Consider the following 12,901-nt stretch of genomic DNA (forward strand, 5'->3'; position numbering starts at 1 on the left):
TAAGTAGTAACCAGGACCAACGGCTTAACGTGGCTTCCGAAGCACGGATCATCTTACTTTCGGACAATCAGGTGATCAGCCTGTAATGTCCTAATCAAACTAGGGACCATACATACATACATACATAAACTCACGCCTATTTCCCACCGGGGTAAGCAGAGACTATAGAATTCCATTTGCTTCGATCCTGACACACTTCTCTTGCTTCCTCCACATTCATCAATCGCTTCATACCACTAGGGACCATAAAGTGATTTTTGTGATATATCTCTGTCCCCACCGGGAGTCGAACCTGGAACCTCCGGGTCGTGAGCCCAACGCTCAACCACTGAACACGGAGGTCGTTAATTTAGTTATGTCCTGTTAATTTAGTTTTTTCTTAATGACAGCCCGCCATAAGTATCAACGTGTTTCTGGCCAGTGGTGTTATGACATCAAACCTCGCTACCGCCCCCGCTCCGCCGCCCGCTGTCGCTCGTCTCGTGGCCTGACGAGCGTCAATGTGGGTCATGTAGGTGTGTCGGAGCCACCAATCACGACCGCACTTAATTTTATGTCCGACGTGACCTTGTCACCGCTACTGCCAGAGACGAGCGGTGAGCGGGTAACTCTGCGTCCCATTCACTCATTCATACTAATTATTTGTCACTTTCTGATGTAATCACATTCTTCAGCAAAATCTCGAAAAAAAAACACATTAACAAAAAAAAACACATTATCTTATTGTGACTTGTAAGTTGTCTGTTGTCTTGTAGCTTTTGGCTTTTAGTAAGTTGTCTAATAAATATGTACAAAAAAATACATTTATTTCAAGCAACATAATAAGGCTCATATAGAATACTTTTAACTAATGGTGCTAATTCCTGCAGACGCCGTCTAATTTTATTTTAAGTAATAACTGTCATTTTCTTATCCGTTGAAAAAGAAAGGGACTGGTAATCGACAGGCATAAAATTTATGGAGTACACGTCAATTTTAAGCAGAAATCTGAAACACAATTTTATGTCCGACGTGACCTTTTCACCGCTACTGCCAGAGACGGATAACTGTACGTCCCACTCACTCATTCATACTATTTATTTATTACTTGGAAAACCAACAGCTTACAAAACAAAACATATTAGATTTATAAATAGAAACAAAAAAGGCAATTACAGGCTTTCACCAGAAACAAAACAACAGCTATTAAACAGAACGACTAGTTTACTACAGTCAGGGACTTTCCCTGCAAGGTCTTTTGTTTGGTCCTGATGAGGACCGATTACATTGGATCGCCGCCTGCACTATTAAAGACCTTCACGAAGCCACTGACAATGTCGCAATTTAGTATCGATCGCCACCGACTCGCAAAGAAGAAGAAGAGGGTCTTTCTAGGTGAAGTTCTTTGTAAATCATATATAGTCCGACCTCTGTGGTCTAGTGGTTGAGCGTTGAGCTAACGATCCGGAGGTCCTCGGCTCGATTCCCGGTGGGGACATATCCAAAAATTACTTTGTGGTCTGACTGAAAATTACTTTTCAGTAAATAGTAACCGGGGCCAACGGCTTAACGTGCCTCCGGAGCACGGATCATCTTACTTTCGGGGAATCAGGTGATGAGCCTGTAATGTCCCAACCAAACTAGGGATCACAAAGTGATTTTTGTGATATTGTCCCCACCGGGATTCGAACCCGGGGCCTCCGGATCGTGAGTCCAACGCTCAGAGCACCACAGAGGCCGTTATTGAAAATACTAAGTTCTTTAACCTCTCGATTTTTATAGCACGCACCATCCTGGGTCTATAGTAATGCAATCTAATAAGCTGATGTCATTTCGCGAATAACTATAAACACGTTTTGCCATAAGATGACCAAGTGGTGAGTTGTTTAATGTTTATATCTTTGAATATTACGACATGAGTCACATAAAGGCACGCGAATTGTTTGAAAAGGTTCAATAATCTAATGGCTGAGGCACATGTAAAAATTGTTGCTTGATATTTGGATCAGTTACCTACGTATAGAATTATGTTTTTACCTATATGTTACTTTTTTATCTTGTTCAGAATAATAATGGGAGATGATGTACTAATCGTCATTTTATCATGAAAACCACCTGAGCACCTTTTTGAAAAATCACTTTCTTCAGGAAAACCTCGAAAAAAACACATTAACTTGTTGTGACTTGTACACGGACATTTTCCTTTGTAATATTCATTTTCGGACGTCACCTGACAGACTCAAACCAACGCTGTGACTAAACAATGCCATTAATCCTAATGCTTTCAATTGTTTTGATATTCGAAATTCCAACAAATTTAAATTTTGAACAGTTCTAAATTCAACCGGAGGGGGTATGGAGCATACTCCACCACGCTGCTCCACTGCGGGTTGGTGGAGGTGTTTTTATGGCTAATAGCCGGGACCAACGGCTTAACGTGCCCTCCGAAGCACGGAATCAACTTACTTTTTCGGACAATCAGGTGATTCAAGCCTGAAAAGTCCTAACCAAACAAAGTGATCCTCTCCGGTTGATTGAGAGGAGGCATGTGCCCAGCAGTGGGACGTATATAAGCTATTTATGTATGTTATGTTTATGTGTCTAAATTAAAAATTGGCGCCAAATGTGCAAACGACAGAACTTAAAAGGCATGCCTCGTAAGTTGTCTGTTGTCTTGTAGTTTTTAGCTTGTCTATGGCCAAGCTAGTTTAAAAAAAAAATCGGCGTGGTTTTATTGGTGTTCACTATAAGGCTACGATATGTAAGATCATAAATAGTCCTTCATAGAACATGATTTTTATGAACAACTCATGGTACAACAATCTACTTAATAGCAAACGGCGTGCAAACATAATCAGCAGGACACAAAAGCCAAGTGGGCACTAAAATGTGTGATTACGAATACGAACCTTGTTTAATATAACCGACAGTACTAAATGCAGTGACGTTACTGGTCACTGCCACTCTGCGATCGATGACTTGAAGAAAAAGTAGAGTAGTAAGTAGATTAGTAGAGACCTACGCGACACGCAAGAAGTCCCGCGGATTTCAATGAAACTAAATGTAGAGTAGTTTCCAACTATCTATCTACTCAGCCTGTGTCCACCCACTGCTGGGTATATCCTCTCTTTCACGCCATCCTTTCCGGTCCTGTGCGAATCTCATCTATTGCTTTCCGACACAGTCTTCTTCTTTTCGTTTCGATGGCATTCAGATTTTTTCAGCCCAGTATTTTGCCACTCGGACAGCATTTTCGGTGGCATTCATCAGCTCCTCTCGCGTACAGGTATCAGGGCACGCGGGGCAAGATGTCAGATGAGCCATATGTCTGTGGCGTAACACCACACTCGCAGCTCAGGTCCTATCCGTTGAGAAAACCCCACCTGGACAGGTTATCTTTACTTCGGCCAACCTGTGTGCGGAGTCTATTTAAAGATTTCCAGGTCGGCCTGGTCAGCTCAAAACCCGGACACCGACACAGTTGCACAGTTGTTTTTTACAGTTGCCTATTCACACTTAAATCCAATGAGGTTTAAGGCTGTTTTTGTGGCTATTATCTACCAGATTTTCTATCTATCTATCTACTCAGCCTGTATCCACCCACTGCTGGGTATAGGCCTCCTCTCTTTCACGCTATCCTTTCCGGTCCTGTGCAAGTCCCATCCATTGCTTTCCGGCGTACGGTCACGAGCATTAATATATATACACTTTGGTACCATGTCACATTAACTTTCTTGACAACTTGAACTGTAAGTCTCACTAAATGTCAAATATGTTAGTGCGACAGAGTCCACCATTCAGTAACAGCCTTAGTCCATCTGTTGTCTTCCCATTTTGCCAAGTGTCCTGCCCATCTCCGCTTAAGCCTAGCGATTTGTTTCCAACTAGTCAAATAATAATCGGTAGGTATTAATTATTGTGAATTATTTGAGAATAATAATGGGTGGAAGATATAATTGTGCCTGGGTGAATCATTTATACCCAAAAACAAAGATAAAAGATGCATAGGTATGTCTGTTATCTATGAAATTAGAAGGTTAAACGTATAAAAATCTGTACAGCACTATCTATATTGTTTTTGAAGAACATTACGTGGAAATTCCCTTATTGGGATAATTATAGAGCTTATGTATTGAAAAGTATGAAACAAGAACATATTTATCCTCCATTTGAATTCAATAGGTTGGACAATAGACTGGATGGAGGAGCTCGGTGGCGCAGCGGTAAACGCGCTCGGTCTGCGATTGTTGAAGTTAAGCAACTTTCGCAAAGGCCGGTCATAGGATGGGTGACCATAAAAAAAAGTTTTCACCTCGAGCTCCTCCGTGCTTCGGAAGGCACGTTAAGCCGTTGGTCCCGACTGCATTAGCAGTCGTTAATAACCATCAATCCGCACTGGGCCCGCGTGGTGGTTTAAGGCCCGATCTCCCTATCCATCTATAGGGAAGGCCCGTGCCCCAGCAGTGGGGACGTTAATGGGCTGATGATGATGATGGACAATAGACTAGTTTCCAACTAGTCAAATCAGATACTTTTTACTAAACGTCAAAACACGAAATTACTATGGAATTTGCATGAAAATGCAACCTGTGACGGTACCGGGTGAGCGCTCCCCATTTGTCCGGCCATGTAGTTAATGCCATCTGCGGCAAATCTACAAATAAGTCACGTCAAAAAAAAAAAGCAACCTGTGACGACATAGAAATGCGTGAAAATTGGTAGCCAATTGTAATAAAAACATGTATCAATTATACCAGCTCAGTATTTCGACAAAGCACTTAGCCTTTGACCGGGTCGATGAAAGCATATCGCCCTAGGCAGTTGTGTAATCGCAAAAGCTAATGCTCGTAACATTTATTTGATAGCTTGTTGAAGCGTGCCCATATGAGAAATAGCTCTAGTAATACCATGACTATTAATCTTATTGCCAACTGTTAGCCAGCTAACTTGTCAATAAGAATAAATTGGAACAAGTTTACTTAGTAAGTTTTATTATTAACCGATCTAGACCTATCGACGATGACTTGGGTATAGCGTCCATACATTTTGAGTACACAGACACTACACATTACACACTACACGCGTATCTGCGTATGATGTCTGACGCCCATACGATTAAAGATTAAAGTAAAACCCCACACCGGACACTCCATAAAAAAATCTCATTCCAATCACGTGCCGCCTTACCGCGTAAGTGCGAGCGGGACAGACTACGCGCGCTCCCACTTACTTCTTAGCGACTTACGCCCACTTAGACTAAAGAGAGACGCAGCGGGGGTGAAGTAAATCTAACTTGACGCGCGAAACGATTTGGTGCGGGGCGGAGAGTGTCCGTTCTATACGTAGTATTATTCTTTATTCTATAGTAAAACCGAAGGGGTTAAGGTAAACCTAGCTCAGCCCCGACCGTTGCTGGGGAGCGGAAAGTTGCCGTTCTATACGTATTGTTATTCCTTATTCTATGCTGTAACAGCCTCTTTGGTCTAGTGGTTAGAGCGTTAGGCTCACGATCTGGAGGTCCGGGTTCGATTCCCGATGGGGACATTGTCGAAATCACTTTGCGAGACTGTCCTTTGTTTGGTAAGGACTTTTCAGGCTTAAATCACCTGATTGTCGGAAAAAGTAAGATGATTCCGTGCTTCGGAGGGCACGTTAAGCCGTTGGTCCCGGCTATTAGCCGTAAAAACACCTCCACCAACCCGCAGTGGAGCAGCAGGCTCCATACCCCCTCTGGCTGATTGAGGGGAGGCCTGTGCCCAGCAGTGGGACGTATATAGGCAGTTTATATATATTCTATGATTTGGCGTAAAAGGAAGGAAGAAGCGAAGTGGAATTCCGTAGTCTCTGCCTAACCCAACGGGAAATAGGCGTAATCTTACGCCATGCTGTATGTGGTGGTGTTAGTGACATCATAACCAAAACTTTGAGGGATGATTCAGACCATGATTCCATGATATCAAGTGTAACTTTAAGTAATTAAGTTTCCATCGCAAAAGTATAGAATTGAAAATAATTAAAAAAAGAAACATGGATTTTGCGACGGCAAATTCCACTTGATATTAACTCATAATCATGGTTTGAATCATCCCCCTCAGTATTCAAATTCAAAATTCAAAAATATCTTTATTCAGTAGGTAACATAGTTACACTTTGAATCGTCAATTTTACATAACGAACGTCTCATCCGCCTAAAACTACTGCATATTTGTTACGGTGTCACTAACACTCTGTATTCTTTTTTACATTTTGGTATAACTTCTAAACAGACTACTCATTATAAACTCATCGATTGGTATAGGTAGTGTCTTAATCCGTGAAAATGAATCTTGGGTTATTCGTGCATACCTTTTGAACATTGTCCTTTTAGAAAATTGTTATTTAAATATCAAATTTCTTGCACATGAAATGGCATTGGCGGCTCAATAGTAACCCTGACACCTCCTCACAACCCACATGAGCGAAAAAGATGCTCATAGGGAGAAATTTATGTATGTATATATTCACAGCGCATCTGAATTATGACGTCACACAGCCCTGATTAAACCATAATGGCCGCCAGAAGGACGTGTGCATTCTACGCCATGACTTCATCACATTTCCTAACCATGGAAATTTCATGGCGATAAATCACCCTCCTACTCCTCACACCCAGGACACAGACCCTATACAGATGCAGTATCTCTCTTACCCCATGTGTGGAAGGGAGACATTGTCACGTATTGTCATACGCGAAATGAAATGAATTGAAAATTTATTGTCATAAATGTGGTAAGTATATCGATGGAAGTGAAGCTTATAGCGCTCAGCACGTTTAGTCATGTTGTGACATACAATAATAACTACTTGCGCGCGCTGTTTACTCCTTATGTTTTGAATAGACAAAAATCCCGCAAAGGGGTGAGGTAATCTCGTATCGGTGCGGGGTGGAGTCTTCTATACGTATTAGTTTTATTGTTTATTTATTGCCACAAGATGTAATGAGCCGAGAGAGTGTGTGTTAGGGAATGCAATCCCGACTCGAGATCGGAAATTCGAGATCTCGCGGAATTGGAAATATCAATCCTGAAATTTTGCGGAATCTCGTGTAGTTCACAAAAAAATGTAAAGTTAGGATGGCTGAAAACGATGAATACTACTTGTTTGTGACAAAAACTTTTATTCCTCAATATTACTAACTAAATAATTAGGTTTTTTTGGAAATCAGCATACTCAAAACAAAAAGTATAACTCAAAGAGATTCCGTCAACCTGGAGCCTGTTTAACAAAACTTACAATTGTAAATTACAATGACAATTTGGTGTTCATTACGTAGGTAATATGAAACTACAAAATATTCGTGATCACAAACTCCGCATAGCAGTATTAGAAGTGCATATACTGCTGTTGATGCACCATAATAAATAAATAAAGAAACAAAACTACATACCTCAGTATATTTCTGCCTAGGTACGTTTCTAAGGGGATTCTTCTTAAAACAGCAACAGAACACGTTGTCACAGTACCACATTACACCAACGAATAACTAACTAATAACTATACTAAATATACTCAACATCGTTAAAAACCCTATCAAAAACGCCATAAAATAAATCTAATATTTTTAAAATAATTAAAATTAAAACTGATTGGGATTTTATAGACTCGTTGTTGAAATAAAGTCGAAAATACCGCTTTAAAATAACGCTATTTAACTACAATGGTGGCGTTATCGGGCAAACGAGGCTCCTGGCTGTTATCACCTACTAATTAGGGCGAAGCATTTCTAATAAGTACTCATTTAGTAGCTGCGAACGAGCTTTTGAAATATTATAATTGAAAATTATAGGTGTTTGGGCACACCCGGAAACTTCATACAAAAAACCTCGTTTTACACAGACACTACACATTGACGTTATCGTACACGCGCATCTGTGTGTGTGACGTCTGACGCCATACGATTAAAGACTAAAGGAAAACCGAGGGGGGCGGGGTAAACCTATCCCAGCCGCGGCCGCTGGTGGGTAGCGGAGAGTTGCCATTCTATACGAGTACGTAGTTATTCCTTATTCTATGATCAAATCAAATCAAATATACTTTATTGCACACAACATACAAAACAATTTTTTTTTGAATGATTTTTTTCTATGATTTGGGGTAAAAAGACGATCCGTGCTTCGGAAGGCACGTTAAGCCATTGGTCCCGGCTACTACTTACTGATGTAAGTAAGTAGTCGTTACATGAGCCATGTCAGGGGCCTTTGGCGGCTCAATAATAACCCTGACACCAGGGTTGATGAGGTTGGTAATTCACCTCACAACCCACAGGATAGAAGATCAAACAGCTAGAAGTCGCGGCTTTTCATAGGATTGAGTATACCTTTTTTTATTATGCCATAATCACTCCATAAGCAAAAGATGCGTTTTTACTTCAGAAAACTGCTAAAAGGGAGTTGAAATACATGAAATATTCAAGCATTACGTTGAGAACAGCTCCCTGTACGAACCATTAGAAACATTAGTATGAAAGTTGACATCAGAGTGCCCTTGAGAAGGTTGCTATTACAATCCACCCCACAGTGGCAGCGGGCGCGGGGGCGGAATATCCAACCCTTTTTGTTAGTATAGAAACGTGCGCACACGCAATGGGAGTAAAAGGGAGCGCGTGAAGTGTGTCTCGCACGCACTTTTTCTATTTATTTAAATTTGAAATTATACAAAAAGTGACTTAAAGCGAAATATGTCGCTAAATTGCAGTGCAGTTTGGCTGCAGTGCACTTGCACTCACACAAACTCACGCCTATTTCCCGCCGGGGTAAGCAGAGACTTTGGAATTTCATTTGCTTTAATTAAAGCACATAATAACGGGTTCTTACCGCGTCTAAATGGGGATATGAGACTCCCGATATTTGCTATTTCATTTGCTTTGATTGCTTCCTCTACCTTCATCAATCGTTTCATACACGGATTCCCCGGTTCAGAGTAGACCGTACTAAACCTTTAAGGACATTTCCAATTTGGTCAATGTATGTTTTTATAATAATAAATTGCAATATTGCAATATTGCTATTTGATGTTTGTTTACATTGCGCACGTACATTATACGTATATGTCAAATTTCAATATTTATTTTTAGATGAATTGTTTTAATGTGGCCTTTTTAGACGCCCTGAAAAGAAAAGAAAAGTTTTCGAATCCGCTCCCGCGCTCTCTCGTCAATATGAATGGACCCTTACAGTTCATTACCCCAGTACAGAGCATCAAGTATTCAGAGAACTCGCATTATTTAACTTATGTTGCGTTATCATAAACGAGTAAGCGCATTCTAAGTTTGTTAATACTTTTGAAATTCTCAAGCGCTGAAGCCGTATGAGTTAATAAAATTGATAAGATTCTTGTAAAATTTACATTAAAAAAATACATAAATTTTGTGACGGAAAAATCCACTCAAACAAAAAAACAAGTTTTCATCTTGAGCTCCTCCGTGCTTCGGAAGGCACGTTAAGCCGTTGGTCCCAGCTGCATTAGCAGTCGTTAATAACCGGCCCGCGTGGTGGTTTAAGGCCCGATCTCCCTATCCATCCATAGGGAAGGCCCGTGCCCCAGCAGGCGTTAATGGGCTGGCGATGATGATACGGTATATACAGGATATAAGCTGTTTATTATGCTAGATTACTTGCCAAATCAAATCAAGACACAGTATCCACGCCATGTCACAACGCCTGTAGCAGTAACAGCTCATCTCAGCTTACCTGAAACAAATTACCTCCAGTTAATTCGGCTGCCACTATTAATATATTCAAGGATAACACTTATACAGTTTCACGTAAGCGGGATTATCTTGTCAGGTTACATAAACGATTGAATGATTAATTTAATTTTATACACACACATTGTAGGAAAACGATTTAGTTTAACCTGCCTTAAAGTAATAAATAATTAATTAGATACCGAGGCAGAATTGGGATTTCACAAATTAAATACTGGCCATTAGTATGTCTCCGTGGTCCAGTGGTTAAGCGTTGTGCTCACGAAACTCCGGAATCCCGGTGGAGACAAATCACAAAAATCACTTTGTGATCCCTAGTTTCGTTACTACTTACTGATGTAAGAAAGTAGTCGTTACATGAGTCATGTCAAGGGCCTTTGGCGGCTCAATAATAACCCTGACACCAGGGTTGATGAGGTTGGTAATTCACCTTACAACCCACAGGATAAGAAAAAGAAGCAGAAGAGCAGTATGTCAAAGATAAAAGATAAAGATTTATACATATTGGCCCCGATTCCCGCAGACACCGCCTAATTTTATTTTAAGTTATATCCGTCATTTTCATATCCGTCAAAAAGGAAAGGGACGGATGATTCACAGCTCTTAATTTTAGTAAGAATGAGTAAATTAATGAATAACCCGGGCGAATCAAAAGTTACGTCGCTGGTATGCAATCCGTTTGACGTGCTGTCTACTTAACTGTGTCGGGTTATTGACTGGTGTTGTGCTTAAAATTGACGTGTGTTCCATAAATTTTATGCTTGTCGATTACCCGTCCCTTTCCTTCTCGGCGGATAATAAAATGACAGATATAACTTAAAATAAAATTAGATGGTATTTACAGGAATTAGCACCATTGTTTATAGATACAGTTATAAATGCAAATTACATCTTACTAAATTTTTCCTTTGATATATACATTTCAAACAGTCAATGAAATAACATTAAATGCAAAAGTGACTTAGCAATCAGGCTATCTATTGTGCTCTTTATATTTATCTTTTGTTTCGTATTTTGTACTTCCTGTGTTTAAAGTATTTGTTATGTGATGTTAAAAATAGTTACAGATTAAAAGTAAAAGTATGTGCGCTCTTTGTACCTTGTTACCTTGATCTTCCTTGAGACTTAGTAACGTGGGGATGTGTACAAACATAACGTAACATAATCTCACGACTATATCTCAATTGGGGTAGACAGAGGTTAAGCTACGCCTCACTGAACTTCAATCAGGCGAACGGTCGAACAAACATAATAACAAAATCTCAGCACACATATTTTGTCGAAAACTCAAAAAAACGCTAAAAAATAAATCCAATCAGTTTCCATCCAACATTTATTATACACAATAACTATCGACAGGTTATCTTAATGAGTGCTCTCATTAATATTAATTTGTAAAACAGATTCAGTACAGTTGATTTAATTAAATATAAAAATAATATCAAACCAGTTTGATAGCACACAGTTTAACGTGCAGTGTTGCTATTTCCAGAAAAATATAATATTTAAATTAAATTAATTAATTTTTATTTTATTTTATTATTGGACATGTCCTTAGAAAACGTTCAGTACGATCTACTCTGAACCGGCGTGCGTGTATGAAGCGATTGATGAACGTGTAGGAAGCAAGAGAAGTGTGTCAGGATTGAAGCAAGGAATTCCATGGTCTCTGCTTACCTCGGTGGGACAAAGGCGTGAGTTTATGTATGTTTGTGTGTATAATGAATATTTTTGCATGCTTTCTTCCCGTTGAAAAGGTAACTTTAACCGTTGTGAGAGGTCTATGCCAAGCAGGACGTAATAGACTGACTTCGTGCGAATAGCATAGAAAAAACATAGAAAAGGAGCTTAACTTCCCGGCCGTGTCGTAAAAACCGACAGAAAGATTGTGTCCTGTAAAACAACAATCACAACTTCGTACCAAAAGTGACTGCAAGTTGTCTTCTGGGAACTTCTGGCTCTGCCCACCCGATTGGGGATGTATTATTGAGTTAAGTAAGTGAATTGTCCTAATAAATAAAGTAATCTCTGCTGTCATTAAAAAATAAATATTATTTATATGTCGTTTCAATATCTAGGGACCGTTGAGACCCAGACTTTTGGAAGGCGTGTGTGGGGCCCAAGCCAACACGTAGAGGCCCCTTCATCATCATCATCGCCGTAACATTATTTTTCATACAAAATTTGACAGGTCCGGTTTTTTTACAAAAACGACTGCCTGTCTGACCTTCCAACCCACGAAGGAAAAACCAGCCCAATAGAGGTTAGGTCACATACTTCCGAACGCTTTTCTCGGGAATGTGGGTTTTCTCATGACATTTTCCTTCACCGCTGAGCACGTGATAATCATTTATGATCCAAACATGAATTCGAAAACAAATTCGACAATCATTGGTTTAGGCCTGTGCTGGATTTGAACCCGGGACGTCAAAGTGAGAGGCAAGCGTTCTGCCAACTTGGCTACCACGGCGCACACGTAGAGGCCCATCAACACAATTTAATCTAAATGTCACGTGTCACTAACCGGCGAATATCCCCAGTTCGTGTAGGACTATAATCTTCTTCTATCATGTGGGTTGTGAGGTACCAACCTCAACAACCCTGGTGTCAGGGTTACTATTGAGCCGCCAAAGGCCCCTGACATGGCTCATGTAACGACTACTTACTTACATCAGTAAGTAGTAACCGGGACCAACGGCTTAACGTGTCTTCCGAACACGGATCATCTTATTTTCGGACAATAGCCTCCGTGGTCTAGTGGTTAGAGCGTTAGGCTCACGATCTGGAGGTCCGGGTTCGATTCCCGATGGGGACATTGTCGAAATCACTTTGTGAGACTGTCCTTTGTTGGTAAAGACTTTTCAGGCTTGAATCACCTGATTGTCCGGAAAAATAAGATGATTTCGTGCTTCGGAGGGCACGTTAAGCTGTTGGTCCCGGCTGTTAGCCGTAAAAATACCTCCGCCAACCCGCATTGGAGCAGCATGGTGGAGTATGGTCCATACCCCCTGCGGTTGATTGAGGAGAGGCCTGTGCCCAGCATTGGGACGTATATAGGCTGTTTATGAGGTGATCAGGACTATTATTATTATGGGCGTGATTTTATATCCTGGTTTTGCAGCCGATCTGGCCGTGTAACTCAGATAAATAGGCCTGAGGTCCGCTGGTTGCATTGCG

The 12,901-nt window shown here is 40.6% G+C and overlaps 1 protein-coding gene across 6 annotated transcripts in view; it reads right to left on the minus strand.

The window, feature by feature from the left end:
• The window catches only part of LOC126371440 (syntaxin-binding protein 5), a 376,707-nt gene that overhangs the window by 335,861 nt on the left and 27,945 nt on the right, over positions 1 to 12,901 (minus strand). The window contains exon 1 of one of the 6 annotated variants that reach the window (XM_050016732.1): positions 7,406 to 7,517. The exons of the other annotated variants lie outside the window; for them this stretch is intronic. Within the exon in view, the coding sequence (XP_049872689.1) occupies positions 7,406 to 7,486 (81 nt within the window). The 5' untranslated portion in view covers positions 7,487 to 7,517. Of the gene's footprint in view, positions 1 to 7,405; positions 7,518 to 12,901 lie in introns of those variants that run through there. 6 annotated transcript variants of the gene reach the window in all.

Source organism: Pectinophora gossypiella, chromosome 12 (assembly GCF_024362695.1).
Source record: "Pectinophora gossypiella chromosome 12, ilPecGoss1.1, whole genome shotgun sequence".
Lineage (NCBI taxonomy): Eukaryota > Metazoa > Arthropoda > Insecta > Lepidoptera > Gelechiidae > Pectinophora > Pectinophora gossypiella.